The sequence below is a fragment of the Notothenia rossii genome (assembly GCF_949606895.1).
Source record: "Notothenia rossii genome assembly, chromosome: 4".
In the NCBI taxonomy this organism is placed as follows: domain Eukaryota; kingdom Metazoa; phylum Chordata; class Actinopteri; order Perciformes; family Nototheniidae; genus Notothenia; species Notothenia rossii.
The window spans coordinates 88,782,013-88,806,258 of record NC_136902.1 but is presented as its reverse complement, the minus strand read 5'-3'; the positions used below and the strand labels follow the sequence as shown (position 1 = coordinate 88,806,258).

The 24,246-nt window shown below is 39.9% G+C and overlaps 2 protein-coding genes and 1 pseudogene across 6 annotated transcripts in view; 1 reads left to right on the top strand and 2 right to left on the bottom strand.

The window, feature by feature from the left end:
- Window positions 1-297: 297 nt before the first annotated feature.
- On the bottom strand, window positions 298-10,287 carry LOC307037522 (proteasome subunit alpha type-6-like; annotated as a pseudogene). The gene is made up of 7 exons (XR_013810650.1): window positions 10,054-10,287; window positions 9,058-9,152; window positions 8,318-8,399; window positions 7,547-7,700; window positions 5,071-5,249; window positions 3,463-3,557; window positions 298-1,701 (listed from the first exon to the last, which is right to left on the bottom strand). The product of XR_013810650.1 is annotated as a proteasome subunit alpha type-6-like (transcript).
- On the top strand, window positions 10,254-23,158 carry LOC307037521 (inositol-tetrakisphosphate 1-kinase-like). Of its 3 annotated transcripts, none has more exons than XM_079678465.1 (11): window positions 10,254-10,389; window positions 10,933-11,068; window positions 12,156-12,180; window positions 16,294-16,416; window positions 16,810-16,927; window positions 18,499-18,594; window positions 19,691-19,731; window positions 19,815-19,980; window positions 20,764-20,831; window positions 21,227-21,389; window positions 22,224-23,158. In XM_079678465.1, exons 2-11 carry the CDS (start codon window positions 10,938-10,940, stop codon window positions 22,355-22,357), a joined length of 1,065 nt encoding a protein of 354 aa, XP_079534591.1. In that variant the 5' UTR covers window positions 10,254-10,389; window positions 10,933-10,937; the 3' UTR covers window positions 22,358-23,158. The 3 variants fall into 3 exon arrangements, with proteins under 3 accessions (XP_079534591.1, XP_079534589.1, XP_079534590.1); XM_079678463.1 differs by having other exon boundaries at window positions 10,260-10,389; window positions 10,933-11,064; XM_079678464.1 differs by lacking the exon at window positions 10,254-10,389 and having other exon boundaries at window positions 10,772-11,068.
- Window positions 22,554-24,246, bottom strand: part of LOC307037520 (uncharacterized protein) — a 10,860-nt gene continuing 9,167 nt past the window's right edge. For both annotated transcript variants that reach the window (XM_079678461.1, XM_079678462.1), the window contains exon 6: window positions 22,554-24,246. This exon is cut by the window's right edge and continues 706 nt beyond it. The gene's annotated coding sequence lies outside the window, so the exon portion shown is untranslated.

Here is a 24,246-nt window from a genome sequence, read left to right as displayed (position 1 = left end):
CTCCCTCACTAAGTTCACATGCTTTAACATTGTTCATGAAGAAGCAGCGTATTTAAGGTACCAAACTGTGAAAACAGTTGCAGCATTTTGTTTGACTGAAAAAACAAGGTTGCTAAATTAACAAAAACTTCAGAAGTATTTGGTGTATTTATGAAAGTCCTGTGTTTTCGCTCTCACACAGTGAACTGATGCCCTCTGCTGGTCAACAAGGGGAGGGTTCTTTGATCAGGATAACGGGAAATTATCAAATGTTTAGGTTAAAACCCAAAACTGTATTAACTGGAGTCATTTCAAGGGTTTGACAAAAGGTCTGTTTTTATTGCAACTTTACAAATGTGGAATGACAGTATTGGTGTTAAAAACATACAATATTGAATAAGCTATAGGACAAATATAATATTCATGATATGTGACCTGCTCCATCGAAATCAGTCGCATTGACCCGAAGACACATTTTGAGTTGTATACACTGTTGGAAAGAGGAGAAGCTTTCTAATGATATCAGGATTGTTGTTGTTCTCCAAATATTAAGCAAAATATGTCAGATTATATAATGACTGTCACCGAGTCATCATTTTGAGGAAAAGGCCTTTGAAGTGTCCTCTTCTCTGGAATCCATCGATCTGATTGATTATTAGCAAATGATCAAAATACTACAGAGGGAAAATATTTTTATTTGGATTACTGGTCGGGGGGAAGCTCGCGAGTGTGTGTGTGTGTGTGTGTGTGTGTGTATATACGTGTGTGTGTGTGTGTGTGTGTGTGTGTGTGTGTGTTTGTATAATTTTGCGTTTCTGTGTATTGCGTTTGTTTCCCGGGGAAAACACTCACGAGAAACACCGGCTGTTGTTACCCCTTTTGTGACGTCAAGTTACTCCGCTCTCCGCTTGTAATTATGCCGTCACAAGCTTCAAAGTTGTATTTATAATCTGAATTTCCCGAAACAAGTTTAATATTCTGAAAGCCAAGACTTTGTTTATTTGAAATCAGATGAAAACAAACTGTAACGGACCCTGCCGTGTTATCTATGATTACTATACGCCTTACATTCATAATTTCAGCAGAGGGAGGGGGGCGGCGCTGAGGAAGAGCAGAGTGCGAGTGAGAGCTGTCTTCTACCCTTTACAAGCTTCAAACATGTATTTATCGTGTGATATTCATATTCTGAAAGCCAAGACTTTGTTTATTTAAAATCAAACAAAACACCTGAACCCCGAAAAACTATTTTTTTACGCAAATCCACGTTTATTTTTGAAATGAGCCGTTGCGACTTCCGACTGATTTCGATAGAGCGGGTCACATATATGAAATAACTATATTTTTTTGCATTCAAATGAATGGACACATGTTGCAGAGATGGAGGAGGAATGTGTTGCTTGTGTTTGATGGTTTGACAGATTCCTAACATTGCATTATTGGTGGTAAAGTTATTGAAAAAGACAACTAGAACCGCTGGTGAAACACTGGAAATCAAACCTTTATCCATCTTTAAAAAGGTTCTTCTTCAGGCGTGCTGTATCTGCCTTCCTGGACACAGGTGTGTGCTTCATGTTTAGCTAACAGTGCTGCTAAACTGGGAGGAATCAAGCACGCTGAAAATGAAGGACAATGATGGCGGCCTGAAGTTTGTTTTGAGAGCACCTTTACTCCCGGTCTGCGATAGCCACCAGGTGATCGTCTATCTCTGCCTCCGACAGCAACCTACAGGAGGGGAGACAATGGTAGAAGAAAGAAAGAGAAATGAAACAAAAGGTAAGGATTGATCGGTGAGTGAAGTAATCCAGATAAAAAAAACCTACTTTAAAAAAACTACAATCAAAACAAGAAAATGTAGATTGTCTCGTTGTTTCATCTTCAGGTTCTTATCAGTATGTAGTGTCTCGACTGTGACACGTCTCCATGCTTTAATGTTCAAAAAGCTCTTTATTTTTCTCAGACTAGCCTATCACGGACAATGTGTTGGAGTGCTAGCCAATAGGAGCGTGAGTTTTACGTAGCGATGTCACTATGTTACAGAAGTAAACAAACGTTCCTTTGTTTAACTATTTCTATTCATCTGAGGCCAGAGGCCTGTACTACGAAGCTAGTTCATGGTTTATGATATCACTGCCCCGTCTAAGACACGATCTGACTTTAATTAGATTTGACTCGAGTGTTTCGTCAACTTAATGTGTTGCTTAAAATAATACTTCTGCATACAGTATGTGACACTGTGAGTGTTGCACGGCCAGATACGGCTCAGCTGACTCAGATGAGGAAATATATGATACATTATGATGTGATATGAATGATAATGGGACACATCGACGTCTGCACTCACAGTGCCGCGGACTGTACGTAATGTTACTCTGATCCGGTTACTTATGTTGTGGCAGATATTTAAGTAAGCTTTCTTAACGCTAATGTTATAATAGTCAGATTGCTCTGAAGATGGGAGGTGATATTCTATTAATGTTCACGTTCACACAGTCGGTGATTTTTGCCCGCCGTCTTTCCTGCAACGGCAGCTTTTCTTTATTTCCTTTCTCCTGTAATATGACTTGATCGCTTTAAACTCTGCACACTGAGCTCTGATTGGTCAGCAGGCGGAGCTTTCACTGAGTTGATCTCTTATCCTGGAACCTAACCTGCTCCGGAGCAGGGGCCTATACTACGAATCTAGTTCAACCTATCCTGGATATGTTTTGAGTTATCCGGTTGACTTAATCCAAAACAAAGCCGCTCTCGCTAAACTGTCCTACAACGATGGCTATCAACTCATTCGCTCAAGCCAGCCGTGTCCTATCTAGTTAGGTACACGTTCACATGAAAGGGGTGGTATCTGGAGCATTCGACCAATCACAAACATGGAGAAGCATACTGACAGCGCAGCGTCATACTTCCTGAATGATACCACCCCTTTCATGTGAACGTGCACCTAACTAGATAGAGCACGGCTGGCTTGAGCGATCCACTTGATAACCCGTGTCGTAGTACCGCTTAGCGAGAGCGCGTATGTTTTGGATTAGGCCAACCGGCTAACTCAAACATATCCAGGTTAGGTTGAACCGGCTTCGTAGTACAGACCTCTGTTGTCTTTCAAACCTGATGATTTATCTAGTTCAATTTAAGTGTCATAGACATGAAGATGTAAAGAAGTCATCTGTCAAAACATTTTTTTAATGGATTTTCCAATTTATTTAGCTAGCTTTTGAAAAGGATGTTGAAACAATAAACTTATAAAATAACATTTTTTTTTATTAATATCAGTGTATATTGATTACATTACATGTTAGCAATTTTACCCAAAGCACTTTGGGGTGAAGTGTCTCAGGGACACAACGACATGCTGACTGCAGTGGGGTTTGAACCTGTTCCGAACACCTACACACAACCCACTGCGCCACACACCTCCTACCTCCTCCTACCCTCTTGATTATTTAATAGGATAACAAAAATGGTCTGATTTTAGTTTGAGGTTACCTGAACTTTGGTTTTTCTTTAGAGACCACGCCGATCTCCAGGTCAGTTGGTCTGAAGTCCACGGAGAGGACAGAGGACAGACATGTGATGGCCATCTGCAGAGACAGAGAGTACAGTGAGCGATGATCAAAACACAGAGACACCTTGATGTAACCAGAGATGGCAAAAGTACACACATCCTTTACTCAAGTAGAAGTACATATACTCGTGTTTCAAAATACTCTGGTAAAAGTAGAAGTACTGACTAAACTTCTTTACTCAAGTCAAAGTAAAGAGGGCTTTGAAATGTACTTCAGTAAAAAGTACCCATAACTAGCAGCTGTTTTAAAGAGTACCTGACCTCCCTTTATATCAATAGCACAATAATGTCATTGTTATCTAATGAATGTTTCCATGGTGACCAACGGCAACATGACAACGTTTCCATTGGTCCCTCTTCTTTATAGAAGACCAGGAAATGATGGATACACGGATCGTGTTCAAATCAATAGGCACGCAATGACTCTAAATAATAATGATCACGCCACCAAACACACATTCAGACTAAAGGAACCAGCCTGTTTGGAAAATGTGAGAAGTAGAAAGTACAGGTATTTGAGTTCAACATATAAGAAGTAGAAAGTACAGGTATTTGTGTTCAACATGTAAGAAGTAGAAAGTACAGGTATTTGGGTTCAACATGTAAGAAGTAGAAAGTACAGGTATTTGTGTTCAACATGTAAGAAGTAGAAAGTACAGGTATTTGAGTTCAACATGTAAGAAGTAGAAAGTACAGGTATTTGAGTTCAACATGTAAGAAGTAGAAAGTACAGGTATTTGTGTTCAACATGTAAGAAGTAGAAAGTACAGGTATTTGGGTTCAACATGTAAGAAGTAGAAAGTACAGGTATTTGTGTTCAACATATAAGAAGTAGAAAGTACAGGTATTTGGGTTCAACATGTTAGAAGTAGAAAGTACAGGTATTTGTGTTCAACATGTAAGAAGTAGAAAGTACAGGTATTTGTGTTCAACATGTAAGAAGTAGAAAGTACAGGTATTTGAGTTCAACATGTAAGAAGTAGAAAGTACAGGTATTTGTGTTCAACATGTGAGAAGTAGAAAGTACAGGTATTTGTGTTCAACATGTGAGAAGTAGAAAGTACAGGTATTTGTGTTCAACATGTAAGAGGTAGAAAGTACAGGTATTTGTGTTCAACATGTAAGAAGTAGAAAGTACAGGTATTTGTGTTCAACATGTAAGAAGTAGAAAGTACAGGTATTTGTGTTCAACATGTAAGAAGTAGAAAGTACAGGTATTTGTGTTCAACATGTAAGAAGTAGAAAGTACAGGTATTTGAGTTCAACATGTAAGAAGTAGAAAGTACAGGTATTTGTGTTCAACATGTAAGAAGTAGAAAGTACAGGTATTTGTGTTCAACATGTAAGAAGTAGAAAGTACAGGTATTTGTGTTCAACATGTAAGAGGTAAAAAGTCGTCAGAAAAATAATTAGTGGAGTAAAGTACTGATACCAGAGAAATGTACTTAAGTTCAGTAACAAAGTATTTGTACTTGTTCCCCCCTCTGGGTGTAACATTAATAATATGAAATAACCCGGCTCCTCTCTACCTGTATGGTCCGGTCGTGGGTCAGCTCCGGCTTCTTCTTCATCTTCTTCTCCAGGTAGCTGTTGGCCTCCGTCTGTTTAGCCCCGACGGCTGTGGCCTTGAAGCCGCAATAATATCCTGCCGGGTCGCATTTAAACAGGACGGGACCCTGCTGGGGGTCTATCGCCACCAACATCATACCTGGGGAGGCAGGGCGATAAACAGTGAGTGGAAGAATGTGCTTATGATGTTTAAATGACTCCATGTTATATAAATATATATAACTATATATAACAAATCACCAACTCTCTGCTCCATTGCTTCTCTTATAATAATAATAATAATAATAATAATAATAATACATTTGTATAGCGCCTGAAGGGACCCAAGGCCACTTTACATAGTGAACAAACAAACAAACAAACAAAAAGGGGCAAATGTTAAAGTCAAAAATCAAATCAAAATAGCAGTAGGAGTATATATAATAACTTGCTTTATATTTGTTACTGTACATTTTGTAATTGAACATGTATATTTGTTACTTTCTTGTTTATGTCTGTTTGAGCTGCTGCAACACAAGCATGTCCCAAACTGGGATCAATAAAGTACTTCTTATCTTATCTTAAGAATTTTTTTTAAGGATTCTTTGCAAGCTCAGTTTTTGTAAAAGGGAATAAAGAAAACCCTGGGATTAGAAAGGTAAAGAGAACTTTTGACCTCTTAAAAGTAGCAGATTTTCCCTTAAAATGTAGTGAAAATTAAATGAATACGACGCTGTCTTAATGTGAGGTGAGATATTGTGAAGCTTCGTATAGTCTATAGGGATTTCCCATTTCTCATGTCACTTTTGTTGCAGTAGTTGACTTAAAACACTTTGAATTGCAGTGTGTTGAAAGGTGCTATATAAATACACTTGCCTTTTATATACATATATATATATTTGGTCTACCTATGTTGTAAATGTATTATCTCTTTGATTTACACACGGCATCTATTGCACGCCTGTCCGTCACTGGGAGAGGGATCCCTCCTCTGTTGCTCTCCCTGAGGTTTCTCCCATGTTCCCCTTTAAACTGTGGGGTTTCTCTGGAAGGGTTTCCTTGTACGATGTGAGGGTCTAAGGACAGAGGGTCTAAGGACAGAGGGTCTAAGGACAGAGGGTCTAAGGACAGAGGGTGTCGTGTTGTCATACTGATATCTGTACAAACTGTGAAGTCCACTGAGACAAATGTAACATGTGTGATATTGAGCTATATAAATAAACATTGATTGATTGATTGATTGATTGATTGATTGATTGATACCAAGCTCATCATAAACTTCAAATCATACAGGACTCTGCAGCCCGGATCATCACCGGCACCAAGGCCTCAGAACACATCACCCCCCCTCCTCATCCAACTCCACTGGCTCCCCGTTCAATCCCGTATCAACTTTCAAAAACCTACTGCTCACTTACAAAGCCCACATAACCTGCCCCCCCCTATCCTGGCTGACCTTTTCAGGAGTACACCCCCTCCGCTGGTCTGCTGACCGTGCCCACCCCACGCCTCGTCACCATGGGTGCTCGGGCTTTTAGCTGCACTGCTCCCAGACTCTGGAATCCCCCCCCCCCGCACATCCGACAGTCAGACACAATCACCATATTCAAATCCCAATTAAAAACCCACCTGTTCAAATCTGCCTACTCACTGTAGTGCGCCCCATTACATGTTTCATTTGTGTCCACTTGATTGTCTCCTCCATGATTTCCTGTTTGTGTTTTTATCATGTTCTGTTGCCTATTAGTGTTTTATTTTTTTAACAAAATGTACGGTGTCCTTGGGTGTCATGAAAGGCACCTACAAATAAAATGTATTATTATATCAGGGGTGTCCAAACTACGGCTCGGGGGCGAAATGCGGCCCGCGGGCAATTTTGAATCGGCCCTCAGCAAATTCAAAAAGTATAATGGAATATGGCCCACAAAAGAAACTTGTGCTTATCTTATATTGTACTTCTTAACAATATATGTAAACATATATTACACTGTAGTATTCAAGAGTTATTAATAAGCCAAATGTTTCAAATACATTCGGTCAATTAAGGTTTAAAACAATTTCTAACAAATCTAAATTGATAAGAAAAAAGCCTAATAACTTATTTACATAACAAGCTTGAAATCTACCCTTCATATTTCCTCTTATGATAATCAATCTGAGGCTTCTGTTTTAAGGAATGAGCTGCCAACAAAATAAACCAAACCCTCTGGAGAGCTGGGATGCTTGTTCTCATAAAGTATTTTCAAGTAACGAGCATCATGGACCTACATTGGATTGATTTTTCTAACTTATAACTGAACCTATGAGGCGACGTACCTCTAGTGAGCGGCCCAGCCCTTCGTATATTTTGTATGTATGCGGCCCTCGTTGAAAAAGGTTTGCACACCCCTGACCTATATCTATACCATCTCATTGAATCAATAACACCAAGAGGCAGAATTAAAGACCCTCACTCACAGCAGCCTAGGGTCTCATCTCGGCGTTCTGTGTGTAGACCTGAGAGATTTCAGCCATCCGGCGACACAACATGTCCGGCAGGATGTCGTAACCAAACTTATATTTCCACTCTCCTGCCTCCAATCGAGCGCGGTGGACCTGGAGTGACTGTCCGCTGCGCAACATGGAAAAGAGAGGAAACAGGCACTCTTTTTAACAATATTAAATGAATATAACCTTACAGACAAACGGGTGAGAATCAGTTTCTAAACTCTAATGTTCGCCACGACAAAGAAACAGTACACTTTACTCAGGATTGATGTTTGGGACTAGTATACTGTTTTGATATTCTATACAGTGTGTGTGTGTGTGTGTGTGTGTGTGTGTGTGTGTGTGTGTGTGTGTGTGTGTGTGTGGTGTGTGTGTGTGTGTGTGTGTGTGTGTGTGTGTGTGTGTGTATTTGGGCTAAAGCTCCTACAATTTATGTCAATAATAATATTTCTGATACGGTTATTTCAAGGTGGAAATCTAATAAAGTTACAACCCTTGTTAAACTTGTTTACCATTTTGTCGGATTATGATTATTGATGCTTGAATGTGTTCATTAAAGCTGGTAAATGTGTGGCTGTTTAAAACAAAACTATTTACTGCTGCTGGATATCTGAAACTATAATAATATATAATAGTTAATAGTTATAATCGTCTGAATTCGTAAAACAAGTACCTTAACATTGTATTGAAGCACAGCACTTGTACATGTTATCAATGAGTTTCCTGAACAATGAAACACACCTCCCTGTCCGGTCATCACACAGCCGATGCGAGTGGTCAGTTTGAAGATGTTGGTCACAGTGTCGGGGTCCAGCAGCTTGTCCTGCAGGCGGGGGTGGGGGGGGGGGGGGGGGGGGGGGGAACTTATTATCAGTTTCAATTCAAGGCTTTATTGTGATACAGTATGCACAGCAGCGACAGTGTAGACATATTAGGCCACAGGCTCCTGCAACAGAGCAATATGAATATATATAGGACATAGAATAAATACATCAGATAAAATAGTGCAGGAGAATGTTTTGAGATGTGCAAGTACAGACAAATAAAATAGAAATAGTAACTTATACAAGTATGTGCTGCTGACACACCTCAATGTGTCACTGTGCATGTGAAAATATCAATGCTGGAATTATAAAAAACACATCATGACCACATTTCAGTTAAGTCTCATTCACACTGATTATGATGATTGGAAAACGAAAATGACAGCGTGGAAAAAAATACAGCTTTATTTGTAATTTCAAAATAAAAGTAGACTCTGGCTTCGTAATGGGAGACTTGGCATTTGTATGCACTTTCTATATTTGAGTCTCAAATCAGCAAAAAGCCAGAGTCCCGACTCCTGCAAGGCTTTCTGTTTCACTCAAACTCATAATATCATTATTCAAGACTGTGTGTGTGTGTGTGAGTGTGTGTGTGTGTGTGTGTGTGTGTGTGTGTGTGTGTGTGTGTGTGTGTGTGTGTGTGTGTGTGTGTCTCACAGGTATTTTCTTCTGTGTGACCACCACAGCGGTGTCTGTCCCTCGGACCCCCACAGACGTCAGCCCGCTCTGAGTAACTGCTTTGAAGGCATATTCTGCAGCAAAGACACAGAGTGAGTTAAATACAAAAATAATCATGTTTATCAGTGGAGACCTGCATGTTTGTTCCTTTACAAAAAATTAAATTTATAAGCAACTATTTCTGGGACACTAACATCAGAAGAGGAACTCCTCAATGTCTTAACTTGAGGGAAAGTAATAAGCAGAAAGGCTCCTATCCTGCATAAAAGTACAAAAGCATTATCAATTTCTGCTTTATAGTGATGTTGTCTAATTATATTAATCTGAAAAGTTACTAGTAACTAAAGCTGTTATCAATGTGAGTGAAAAGCACAATATGAACATGTGACATATTAGAATAAAAGCATACAATTGACATAGCTTTAGTAAATAGTCTATTCTACTGCAATAATTGAACTTAATGATTACACCACTCTAAAATGACTTCAACATACATTACTCTAACATGTTAAACCATATAAAGACTTACATTTTACTTTAAAATCATGACAAAGTATAATGAAAATCTTCGGGTTTAACAGAGACAACCTGCACAATATTAACATAGCCTAGTCTACAGCATAATTGAACATAATTACATTACTACACTGCAAAAAATGACCAATAGGAAGGTCAACATAGAAATGTAACCTGTTGAATCATAATAAGAGTTGAATTTTATTTTGAAATGACAGAAAATAATACAAATCTTCAGGTTTCACATGGAAATGCAAACAAGTAGAACACCTGCAACGTGCAAAATGTGATGCTAACTGCACAACATGCTAACGTGTTTAGCTAGACTTAACGGTCATGCATGTCCTAGTAGTACTGCTTCTTTAAACTCACAGTGAGATGGTACAAGTAAAGTAACTTCTCTACTGCATTAGGGAGTATATTCATGGACTAAAACCCCAAATAAAGTGTCTCTCTTACCGACTTGGTAGAGGCGGCCCTCCGGGGAAAAGATGGTGATGTGTCGGTCAAATCCTGCGTTTGAGCCTCGGGACATTTCTGTTTTCTCTCCAGGTGACCTCAGGTGAACTTTAAACACTGAAAATGTCTTTAAAACCCTCCTAAATAACCGATAAATGTGATCCTTTTGACGGTTAGTTAGCAGGGAACAGCATGACGAGGCGGCTTCGGGAGAATAATGGAGGAACTTCAGGGATCTTTTTACTTTCTCTTTCTTTTATACGGCCCTGTGGTGCAGCTGCATGACTGGCCTCATCATTATTATTGGATGGCAGCGATACGGAAGTCAAGTTTGAGGTACTTGTACTTTACTGACTGAGTATTTTCTTTTCCTCCTCCAAATACTTCAGCTTTCGCGAAAAAGTGTGTATTGTTTTTTTGGGTAACTTTTGAATATTACATAATAATAATACAATCCACAAATAAATGAGCAGGTGTTATTACAGGTTAAGATCAACTGTATTAATCCCTTGTTGCAATTCACACGCTACCAGGATGTAGTCTTTATGTATATAGTGTCTTTTAAAAAAATCTGGTCTTTTATAGAACATCAATTAATCAACCATTGTGCGGAGTTTGTTCTCTGAGGTGGAGCTGCATGACTGGCCTCATTCATTATTATTGGATGGCAGCAATAAGGAAGTCAAGTGACTTTACCAGTTAGACTTGCCCTCTCTCTCTCTCTCACTTATGTAGAAAGAAATGAATCGAGACGCGCTTCTTAAAAGACACAGAGGATTTTAGAGACTTCTCAAGAGACATATTGAGGGGAGGGTTGGGTGGAAATGGAGATGGAGAAGGAGCCAAGTAAAGACTCTCTCCCCCCTCTCTCTCTCCCAGTGTTTATGAGCGGTCATTCCTCTCTCTTCGCCCACCACACACACTGCCTGATGTCGGGCAGCAGCAGGGTCGGTTTCTGCCTCAGCGACAAGAAGCGCCGGAGGATCAACCTGCAGGCTTTCGCAGACTTCTGTGCGTAAGTTCATTTGTATTTTTTAAATGAATGTAAACAAGGCTTTCTTTTACGTTGAAGTGGGCCCCCTTTTTTTTGCATTATATTGTACATTTCTTTTTTTAATTATGAGTATCTTTAATATTATTACTGCTATGTTGTATAAATATCTGTAGGCTATTTTAGTGTTTCTTCTCATGCACCTTTTTACTTTAAATTCTGACTTTGATATACGTATTTATTTTATCTTCTTATTTCACATTTTTACTTTAACTTCTTATTTCGTCTTAATCATTAACATCTTTAGTGTTAAAATAAACACATGTTTACATATATTAATAGTTATGTTCCAGTTCAATGTGCACACCTTGACTTAAAGTGGACCTATCATGCTATATTGGGTATTGGGATCCTATTTTTATCTTCTTATTGCACATTTTTACTTATTACAAATTTGTTATGTTGTTTTTATGTTGCTGTATTAAACTGTATAATCTGGTTTTCATCGTTAATATCTGTATTAATGCACAACTTTAATTGTTATAATATAGGCCTACTATATTTTAACATATTTATTGTAGCTGTAATCTTCATATTTATACTTATTTTCTTTTTCGTTATTACATTTTAAAATGTAGTTTTCATCATTACCATCTTTATTAATACTAATGTTATAATATACACATTTTTACACATGCAAAGTATAAATCCACTTATAATTAATCATGTTTTACAACAGGTGAAGATAAACTTTATTGATACCTTGTTGAAATTAAAACGCTAGGCTGTATACACACACAAAAACATGAATGCTTTAATAATTATTATAAAATAATACCATATATTTTTTGTAATAGATCCTTGTGGAAAGTACTTTTAGTTCTTTATTTTAACTTCAATAAAAACACTTCTCTATTCACCCTGAATACACTGTCTAGCACTGAATGTGTCACTTTTGATATTTTATGTAAAGTGAATTACTTGAATTGATTTAATTGTATGTGTATGTATTAGAAACTTTACCTCACTCATTGTCAGCCATGCCTTGCATCAGAGGATCATATGTTAACGCCTCCATTTAAATAGAAACACTTCACTGTCTTTCCTGCAGGGGCCATGGAGTGGAAGTGGTGGAGGTGAGAGCTTTTATTCACGTCCATATAAAGTGTGAGGAGCCTGACGTTGTGATGTTTGTGTGTGCATCTCGTCTCAGTGTGCTCATTAAATCTGACTCAATGCTCAATGCTTTTCTTTGTATAGAATCGTACAACCTTCATATCCACATATTGAATTTCATTATGTTAAGAGGTTATGAGTAAAGTATGAACCTATAGTTTTCAAAAGATTCAAAGGTTTTATTGTCATGTACAAAGCTACAGTGTAGAAATGGCAATGACATTCTTCTGACCTGAGTTCCTCCAACAAAGCAACATATATAATAAAACACAAAAATACAAAATACAAAATAAAAAGTAATGCAAACCGTCTATTTCAATAGAAGTGACCATAGCTTGAGAAAACAGTGCACCCACAGAAACACACATACCGAGAAACACACACACACAGAAACACACACACACACACACACACACACACACACACACACACACACACACACACACACACACACACACACACACACACACACACACACACACACACACACACACACACACACACACACACACACACAGAAACACATACAAATACACAGAAACACACACACACACACACACACACACACACACACACACACACACACACACACACACACACACACACACACACACACACACACACACACACACACACACACAGAAACACATACAAATACACAGAAACACACACACACACACACACACACACACACACACACACACACACACACACACACACACACACACACACACACACACACACACGTCATGTTCAGATGCCTTTAACTTTACCCGTCCATGTCACAGCCACCTGCAGCCCCCTCCTACAAAGTGCCAGACTAAATCTGGTAACAATGGCTGCCTGGTTGTTACTGTGGAGACATTTCACTGCAAATGAATATCTGCACAGGAGCATAAAAAGTTAAATTATCCCGTCGTATTGTCTTAACTTTAGTGCAATACAATGTTACTCAAGTTGAAAAGTATTAGTATAAAAATATACTTAAAGTCATGGTGCAGATTGGTCCATTTCAGAATAATATATGATATGTTTTATAATGATTGATCATTAAAGTGTTATCAAAGCTGGTAAAGGTGAAGCTAGTTTGAATTACTTTGTATACTGCAGGGTAGCTTGTGGATTTATGCAATCATTTACATACATTCCCAAACTTTAAAAAGCAACAGTAAAAGTATTGTAGTAGTTTACAGATCCATGTGTATACGTTTTTTTCCTCTGTGTACTGAGAGAGGATTCAATTCTCATTTTAACAGCAACGTGCCCCTGCTGAAAAAAACAGCTTAGGCCAATGTAGCTGCTCAACCAGCCAGTAGATTAGGCTGGAATGGTTGGCTGTTTTAGAGGGGTTTAGGACACTTTAGCTGGCCAGGATGGCTGGTTTAGCTGGTTTAGCTGGTGGCAACCGGCATAATGCTGGTATGCTGGTATTGTGTTTTGTTCCGCTCACCGGCCGCTCACAGCGGGCAGAGCTGCAGGTGCGGATCTCTCGCGTCCGGTTATACTTCACTCGCGTTTATGTCCAAATCCATCAGATCTAGCTAGTTCTAGCTAATGATATGGCTGCTGGCCCTCCTTACACGCAGATCACGCAGACTCAAACCTCATCTTATGCCCAGATTCCAGCTGAGAGGGTCTTCTCTACAGCTGGCCTGATTGTGAATCGTCTCTGCACCCGCCTCTCCCCTGAGTAGACATGCTCATATTCTTAAAGAAGAATGTTGAAAAGCTGCATTCTGTGCATAGGCCCTGTTATAGGTTGTTGATCTCTGTTGTAATAGGGTTACGTTACCCTAACCCGTTATGTTGTTCGTGTATGATCCCTCTTTCATTTAAAAAACAAGTTTTAAGCATGAAAGCTGTAGGCCTATAGCTGTCAACTGTTCAAACTGTGATCACCAGTTCAATACATTTGACAAATTATTATTAAAAAAAAATATAGGCCTATAGGCTATATATTTTTTTTTTGGTCAACATTTTTCCCAATTTTTTTTTAAATTATAGGATATGTACGTTTTGGTTAACCGGTTAACCGTTTTTGGGGGGGTCGAATATTCGAATATACATTTGCTTTCAAATTCCCTTCCCTTAAATACTAGTATGACTATTTAAACCAGAGAACATAAATATATTACAAAGATTCATTGTATGAATTGCGACCGCCTATACCAAAAACCGGCCCTGAGTATCAGCATTTGATCCCCTTTGTCGACTTGCAGCCTAAATACAGAGATAACTCCATTCCTCTCCCACCACTCTTGCCTCTATTAAGCCTTGGTAGAACTAGTGTCCGAGTCAATGGGGGGTGTGCTAGTGGAGCCTCGCAGCGGCGAAACCGTGCCGCGCCACACTAATTGCCGCATAAGGGCATAGGTGCGCCGCATTTTTCGGCTCAGTTGAGGCACCCTCCGCAAGATGAGGCCCCCTCCGCAAGGTGAGGCCCCACGCAGTCTGCATGATCGGCCTGTAGGTATAGGGACGGCCCTGTATATTGGCATCATATTGAAGCCAACTACATCGATCAAGCCAGTGTGGCTGAAACTTTACCAGCCTGGCCAGCTTGGGCTCAGTGGATATTGTGCTGGACTTCGAATCAGGAGAGAGCAAGTTCGAGTCCCACTGGAGTCAGCATTTCGTTGTGTCCCTGGGTAAGACACTTCACCCCACATTGCTCCTGGATTGTCCACATTATTGAATGTATGTAAGTCACTTTGGATAAAAGCGTCTAACAAATGACATGTAACTTAACTCTCATTTTCATCACATTACAAAAACTCGGGATTTCACTGATATTATAGTTGTTGTATGGACATTTATTTACTGGATATGCGTCCAAAAACTACGTTTTCCCTTATGCCCCTGCTGAAAAACTGTCACGATTCTCATGTTATGTCACGTTTATAGTTTTGTAGGTTTGGGTGTTTATGCTGTTTTCCATGTCATGTTTTCCTTTGGTTTATTGTCTGGTCCTTTCCCCTGTGTTTTTCCTCTTGTCATTAGTTTCCCTGGTGTGTCTAATTGTCTGATTATGTTCACCTGGGCCCCTGTGTTTTCTCCTCCCTCCTCACCTGTGTCTTGTTGTGTGATTGAGTCTTGTGTGTATTTAAGTTCTGGGTTGTCTGCCTGTGTTGGTCGGTTCGTCTTGTTCCCTGACTAGTTCTGCGGTGAGTGTTCTGTTTTTGTCATTGTACATATATCTCATAGCCTTGAAATAAAGGAAGTTCAGTTTATATCTGCATTTGGGTCCTGCTTGTTTCACGCACCGTGACAGGGTCGGTTCGTACTGTCACGGTGCGTGAAACAAGCAGGACCCAAATGCAGATATAAACTGAACTTCCTTTATTTCAAGGCTATGAGATATATGTACAATGACAAAAACAGAACACTCACCGCAGAACTAGTCAGGGAACAAGACGAACCGACCAACACAGGCAGACAACCCAGAACTTAAATACACACAAGACTCAATCACACAACAAGACACAGGTGAGGAGGGAGGAGAAAACACAGGGGCCCAGGTGAACATAATCAGACAATTAGACACACCAGGGAAACTAATGACAAGAGGAAAAACACAGGGGAAAGGACCAGACAATAAACCAAAGGAAAACATGACATGGAAAACAGCATAAACACCCAAACCTACAAAACTATAAACGTGACATAACATGAGAATCGTGACAAAAACCCAGCATAGACCAGTTTAAGATGGTTGCTGGTTTTAACTGGTTTTAGCTGGTGTTAGGCTGGTTAGTTGGTTTACCAGGCTGGACAAGCTGGCCAGGCTGGACAAGCTGGACAAGCTCTCCCTAGTTACCCATTGTTTAATAATGTTTAACAGAGTTTTATGATTATAATCCCATTCTGTGTTTTAAAAACAGTATAGTCCCGCCACTTCAGCTCAACAATATTTCCTGTTCACCTGTGACCATGCCTGTGACCCTAAAACACCTGACCAGTTCCTCACAGACTGGATCATACTGCCCCCTGATGGCCAAACACTGTAACGTTATGTAATAAAAAACATACAATTAAAAACCTCAACATGTTAAATGGCTAATATATCCTGTCAGATCGACCTCACTCAGCCAATGGGACCTCAGGGACCCTTTGACGTCATCGTCCACAAGCTGTCTGACGTCATTGTGGAGGCTGAGCACGACAGCCAATCACAGGAGCTCCTCGCCAACTTCCAGGTAATAGCAATTATCCAACTTTCACATTAATTATACAACTGTGCAATACTCATATCAATTAAAAATGACTTTACCACACAGCATTAATAGTATTAATAAAATATAATGTATAATTGTAATTTAAAGATTTTACATATTTGCATTTTTTTTATCGTGACTTTTCCATGTTTTCTAAAATATTTGTATTATATGTATTTATTCTATTTTATTCATACATTTTTATTTTACTTTATTTTATTCCAAAATGAAGCAACTATTTCGGATTCTGTTTTTTTTCCTTTCCCATTGATGCTTTTAAAGAGGAATATTGATTATGAATGAAGTTGTGTTCTTCTTAATAACCCGTGCTTATTGATACTGTATGTTCGATGATGTCTGTCTCTCTCATTTCAGAGTTTTGTGTCAGTTAACCCCAGCACGGTTCTTCTGGACCCGCTGCCTGCCATGACCCGGCTGCTAGACCGCTTCGCATCGTATCGGATCATGAGCAAGCTGCACAATTCACTCCGAGGTGAACTGCAACTTTGTTCATTTCAATTACACTAAACAACAACAGAAAACACACAACAATAACAAATCCAACCATTTCAATAAGTGAGGTTGGTTAAGGCAAAGTGCTACAATCCTAAAGTGTACGCAGAAGGTGCAAATCAATGTTTATTACACTAGAAATAAGTACAAATTATGTAAATCTATTGCATTTTGTCCAATGTCTCAAAGAGAGGATTGTCTATGTGTATTGTATATTGTACTGCTTTTAGTGCTGCCCCCCTTTTAGTTGACTAATTGGTTGTTTTGGTTTGGATACAGTGGCGGACCAGCCATCGGGACGTTCGGGACGAATCCCGATGGCCAGGTGTTGTGTCAAATTATGCACCCCCATCGTGAAATGCACCCCCTGGCCTGCCGTAAAAAGCACCCCCCCCCCCCCCCCAAAAAAAGATGCCTCTATTAATCCCACCCTCAAGCACTTTGGAGGGTATAGTTGTAGGACTAGTTCCAATAAATGGAGCCGGTTTCATGTATGTGACACGTTTATTGTCAGAGATAGCAAGGGGGTGCATATCGTGGCAACCAGGCTGTTCATAAAAAGCACCCCCAAAATAAAAAAAATTATATTAATCCCACCCTCAAGCACTTGCTGTAAAAATAAACAATACATTGTAAAGCACAAGTACAAGCACAAGTATACAGACAGGACCTCACAATTAAATAAAAACATATATTAAATAAAAAAATAAGTGACGACTGAATGCAAAATCCAGGATTCCACAACCCAACCATCAAAAAGACAACATAGAATAGCGGACTATACGTTCAAATGCGCGTTCCCGTGTCAAGGGGTGCCTTTCACGACGGGGGTGCATAATTTGACACAAAACCTGTACCGAAGTGGGCCGGTTGGACGATGTGGGCCGGTCGGATAAGTCACTAGCCCCCCCCCCCGTTGACAATTTACTAGCGGTACCGAAGTGGGCCGGTCGAGATGCCCGGGCTGATTTTTAGTGTCCGCCCCTGTTCGGGTATATTATTACATTTAAACACTTTTACTTAGTGAATCTCTTATTTCCAGGAGTCTTCTCTTCTCTCATCTCATTGTAAAGGAAAGTTCACACCCCGGTTTTCACCTGTTTGAAAAAGTAAAGTGAAAAGCAAAGACAAACAGACTCAAAGACAGTTTCTTCCCCAGAGCAATCATGGCTGAACTCTTGCACTAAAACCGCTTAGTCTTCCTCCCCTGTGCAATAATATATACCATTGATCATACACACAAACATATTTACTCTACCATGAAGTCATTCCTGCACTTTATTTCGTTATTCTTTTATGTATGAATGAATGCTGCGTGTCTTTGTTGTTGTATGTATTCTGAATGTTTGGATGGCACCTTCAAAAGGAGTAACTTTTCCCTTTTTCATTGTAGTACATGTATGACAAGAAATGCTTCTTATCTAATCAAAAGACAGGATTTGAAGTGATGCTTTGGCATGATAAGTTTTACATCCACAGACCCGTTGATTACACTGCTTAATCCATTATTATAATTATTGTATGTTCTACTGTATATATTCTCTCCGACAGACTGGCGTGTCTGCAGTCCTTCCTACCTGGAGATCCAGAATGCTGATGATCTGTCGTCCGTTCAACAAGCTGTGACCACACTCAGCTTTCCTCTCAGTCAGTGCTCGCTCTCTCTCTCTCTTTCTCTCTCTCTCTCTCTCTCTCTTTCTCTCTCTCTCTCTCTCTCTCTCTCTGTATCCTTCCTTTCTCACTCTCCTGTGTTCATTAGCAAACACACTACATTTTGAGACATCAGGGGTGTCAAACTCAATTTCATCTCGGGCCACATCAGCATTATGGTTGCACTCAAAGGGCCGGTTGTAACTTTAAGATTATATAATTATACATATATAAATATATAATATATATACAATAATGTACTATATTACGTTATTGCCTCTGCATTGGATTATTATCGGATAGGGTAATAACTTCATAATTAATTACGTCTAGGGCAAATAATTGCAAGTCTCTTCAGTGCTCATGTCACAAAATTAGATGCATTGTGGGACATGTAGTTTATGGGCAACGTGCTTCTGTAAAGCGGCATGTAACCGTATAATAAACGTATTATATTCTTTGCAAGCTCTTGCGGGCCGGATGAAATGAAGTCTTGAGTTTGACGCCCCTGCTCTACATGCAAGAACAATAAGGTGTTTATTTACTGGTCTATTTGCATCTGAACACTTCTCCTGAATCCACCAAAAGTCACCACTGAATGATTCCTTGTTTGCATATCTAAACAAAAACTGTAAATACCAAAAATAATTGTGTAAGTACTACACTTTGTAAACATTTAAACACATTTTTCTTCTTATACTCGGAGCCTGAAATCTCCACTTAAGTAGCACTCACATACAACTCACTTTCCAGTTTCATTCATTTCTTTAATCCAAAGGTTTTCACTGAGCAGTTTGTTCATTTATCATTCATAGCCTGATTCATAGAGACTTTAATTGCTAAAAACTACAAAAAAAAAAGGAGAAATATCGTTTTCAGTGTCGAAAAAACGATATATTGATTTCCTATTGTCGCCAATGTTTTAACAAAATGAAATTTGAACCTGCTTTCATCCAATGATTAGATTTCTGTTGTGAATTTGCACATAGTTAATAAGATAATGCAACATGCAAGTGTCCTTCCTTCCTGTTTGCCTCCTCATGATGTTTGACAGAATGCACAAACACTTCCTCTTTGTCTCTGTTGACCCCAGTTTGTAAAACCAGAGTGGCTCACGGCTCTCTCTCCCACGAGGTGAGTAAGGTCAGCATTATGAATGTGTCTCTTCCTTTGGTCTCCTCTCTGTTCACTAAGTGCATGATGTGTGTGCTTTGCAGATGTGTCTGATCTTCAGTGGGGGGGGTCTGGCAGATGTTCGAGCTCCCTGTGTTCTGCAGAGCTTCGTTAATCACGGAGCTGTTCTGCACAAAGTCTTCGTGGTGGGAGAGAAACACTTCTGCGTAGAGAGACCCTCCCTCAAGAACTTCCCTCCTGGCCCCTGTGGTCAGTCTGCATGAACTAAAAAAAGACCTCCATTCATTTCATTTCCTTTCCTTTCCTATGCTTTTCTTTTCGTTCCTTCCCTTTCCTTTCCTTTAATTTCCCCTCCTTTCCTCTCCTCTCCTCTCCTTTCCTTTCCTTTCCTATCATTTTCTTTCCTTCCCTTTCCTTTCACTTCATTCCTTTCCCTCTCATCTCCTTTTCCTTCTTTTACCATACTTTCCTTTCCTGTCTTTTAATTTGCTTTCCTCTCCTCTCATTTCCTTTTCTTTCCTTTCCTATCCTTTTCTTTCCCTCCCTTTCCTTTCATTTCCTCTCCCCTCCTTTCATTTCCATTCATTTTCTTCCCTTCCCTTCCCTTTCCTTTCCTTTCCTTTCCTTTCCTTTCCTTTCCTTCCTTTCCCTCTCATTTCCTTTTCATTCCATACTTTCCTTTCCTTTTCTGTCTTTTAATTTGCTTTCCTTTCCTTTCCTATATACCGTCTTTTTTTCCCCTTTCATTTACTTAATTCCTTTCCTTTCCTTCCCTATGACTTTGGTGATTTACTTTCTTTTAATCTAGTGCCACCTGCAGGCTTTTAAAATGTTTTGTGGTAACATGGAAAAAGTATGGAGCAGGTTCTGTGGCTAAATAAATACTAAATGTTCTGTATTTGCTTGTAAAGTGTCTTGGAGCACTATAAGCGCTATATAAATACCACATATAATTATTGTACTGTCTCTGTTTCGCTTTGACCTACGGTACCAAGTGTCCTCTCCTCACGTACGTCTTCTCTCTGCCTCCAGACAGGAACACGATCTTCTTCAACAGCCATCATGTGTCCAAGCCCGAGTCCAACTCTGCTCTCACAGCAGTAAGTCATAACGCTGTTTTTAACAAAGCCTATATCGACTTCTCCTCTTATTTCTCACTTCTTATCCCAACCTAAGAGATACTGGAAAACTGCTTGAACACTGCCCTCATTGAATGTGAAGTTAACATGTAGATTCCGTCCCATTTCCACATAACTCTCTGTAAATAAATGCTAGACTTGTCCTCCTTCTTGTCTTCCTGATGTTTAAGCTTTTTACAGCTGCTTACCCAGAAGTCTTTTAACTTGTTTTAGCACCTACCGTATTTACAATTTTGTTTTGAAACTATTCTGCATCTCTTTTATGCATGGGTTTTATGAATCTGTTATTCCATTATGTTTATTTATTGTGTTCCTTTCTGTATATATAAACAAACGTACCCCACCTCACCTCTCAGCTGGACGAGCAGACACCCCTGCTGCCCCCCCCCAGCTCTGAGGCCGTGGCCGCTCTGGTCAAAGAGCTGCGACTTCAGCTCGGCATGGCTCTGTTCGGCGTGGACGTCATCATCAACATACACACACACACCCTCACCGTCATCGACATCAACATCTTTCCAGGTAGCCACACACACACACACACACACACACACACACACACACACACACACACACACACACACACACACACACACACACACACACACACACACACACACACACACACACACACACACACACACACACACACACACACACACACACACACACACACACACACACACAGACACACACACACACACACACACACACACACACACCCCGTCATCGACATCAACATCTTCCCAGGTAGCTACAAACACATACACACACACACACACACACACACACACACCCCCTCATCGACATCAACATCTTCCCAGGTAGCTACACACACACACACACACACACACACACACACACACACACACACACACACACACACACACACACACACACACACACACACATCTTCCTATGTAGCTACACACGCACGCATACACCCACACAAACACACACACATATTTCTTTTGGTGGAGGAGACGTCTCTTGTTCATTTCAGGAACATGGCTGCCATGAACGTTTTTCTAATATTGTTGTAAGGTATTTAATAAAAGTTTGCAGGGGAACACTTTACCAAAAGAGAGAAGGAATAAGGACTATCTACTCATTTATAAAATGTATTTGCGTGTGAAACTAGGCCATACACCCATTTGTAAGGCAGCCTAAAGTACCATGTATAAACAAACCTTTAACCCTTTACTGGGCAAGCACCTAAAAATATTTTTGAAATGACACACATTCATGATCGCAAGAGCCAGGAGGGGGGCAGGATTTGAAACGATGTGGAGCTTGTGACACTACACACACACACATACAAATGTTTACTTATATACACTTCTCTCTCCCTCTCAGGATATGAAGGAGTACCTCAGTTTTTCTCGGCCCTGCTCAGCCACATCCAGTCAGTGTTGGGCAAACAGCCGGCCGTCTCTCCGGATGAAAAACTGACTTCAGGAGCTTCATCTGCTGCAGCCAAACACCAATGACTGTTTCAACAGCTTCACACGGCAAATCAAGTCCTTTCTCTTTGTCTTTGCCAGTGTTTTTCTGGGACCAAAGTCAAGATCTCGCTTGAATTGTAACCCGACTTCTACACGTCAAATGGCTTGATTTTAAAATCTTGTCAATCACACTACAGATATTAGTGATACTCTATTTACACAAACCAACACTGACGACACATTCATGGTTTAATATCTTGTTTATTGATTTGATTGACAGGTAGCATAGAAGAAGATACAGCAGGCACAAAATACAGCACTCTGATTGGCCATTAAATATTACAAATGGTGTTTTTTATTATCCTGTTGTCCGAAACGTCCCTTTGTGCCCTTGTTGTCACCCCCCTCCCCAACAGACATTCCCTATGTCTCTCTTGCTGGTTTTTTGTAAGATTTTGAAAAAAACGTTGCACTAATATAGAAAACAAAAAAAAGAGTACATTAGTTTTGCATTTATTATTTAAATGAACAAACACCTCATCTTTGGAATAGACAGTAATCAGTGTTGACTGATTGTGTGTGTGTGTGTGTGTGTGTGTGTGTGTGTGTGTGTGTGTGTGTGTGTGTGTGTGTGTGTGTGTGTGTGTGTGTGTGTGTGTGTGTGTGTGTGTGTGTGTGTGTGTGTGTGTGTGTGTGTGTGTGTGTGTGTGTGTGTTTTATCACTCCGAGTTCACACAAATACATGAATGTACTGTAAATCTTGGCTGTGTAGAAAAAGAGATTATATCTGCTAAACGAGTACCCCATGATGCACTTTGATAACATATTAAAATACATGAAATCATTCATTATTTGGCTAATTATTGCGTTAACATGTGCTGTAGTCTATAGTGTTATTGCAGTAAAGTGGGCCTACCCTGATAAGTTCTACCCAGTGTCCTCTTGGGTGCGCTGTTGCTTCATATTTCCTTATTTGACCTTGGCTTGCAGACATCATATCTGATATTTACACAAAAGGACATGACAGCCATGAACACTGACACTACAGAGCGTTTATACATGTTATTGTTGCTGTTTACAAAGAGACAACAAAATGGCTTTTAGTGACTTCCCTCGACTCCTCCTTGGCTATTTTTAGATAAGAGTGCAAAGCTGAGAACCTGGAGTGACACTTTTAGACCTTGTAAGCTCATCACATCTCAAAGATGTAAACGCTGAGCTGCTTCCTGTCTCTGTGTTTGTTTGTTTGTTTGTTTGTTTGTTTGTTTGTGTCACTCCGGTTCGTCACAAACAGTCTGAGTTTAACAGTGCAAGAGCCAAATGAAACAAAATCCTTAATTTATCATCGAAGAAACAAAGAAGAGGACTCCCCATATCGGTAGTAGTACATGTCGTTAACAGTCAGAACAGCTTACACATCAGTTATTGCACACAATATACATTTAAATACACATATTACTTATAGTAGGGACTCCCAGTAAGAACAACCAGCGAGGATGACTCTGTCGTCGATAATAACATCTGAATAAAAGTGCTGAATGCTTTTCATCCATGGCGGTTTTACGACGTCAGTGAATGACCTCTCTACGTTACAAACAGCTTCTACAGGAGACCGATATCTCTTAAGATTCTCTACAAAAGTGCGCCTTTTTTACACTGATTGGAAACGGTGAAAGCCTACTGCAGGCGATCTAGAAGCAGAGATGAAAACAACAGTTTCTACAAATGTCCGTTTACAGGTTCACTTCTGAAGATCTCTGAGAGCTGCGGGGGGAAAGTGTGTGAGCTGAATGTGTGAGTGTGGATGCAACAAAGCGGTTTGTCTGTGTGTGTGTGTGTGTGTGTGTGTGTGTGTGTGTGTGTGTGTGTGTGTGTGTGTGTGTGTGTGTGTGTGTGTGTGTGTGTGTGTGTGTGTGTGTGTGTGTGTGTGTGTG

What these genes read in the sequence shown, in the direction of transcription:
- LOC307037521 (XM_079678463.1), top strand. Translation starts at nt 10,271, where the DNA reads ATGGAGGAACTTCAGGGATCTTTTTACTTTCTCTTTCTTTTATACGGC. An exon ending in CTTCCCTCCTGGCCCCTGTG is followed by an intron (nt 19,981 to 20,763) that starts GTCAGTCTGCAT and finishes CTCTGCCTCCAG; the next exon opens with ACAGGAACACGATCTTCTTC. An exon ending in CCAACTCTGCTCTCACAGCA is followed by an intron (nt 20,832 to 21,226) that starts GTAAGTCATAAC and finishes CTCACCTCTCAG; the next exon opens with CTGGACGAGCAGACACCCCT.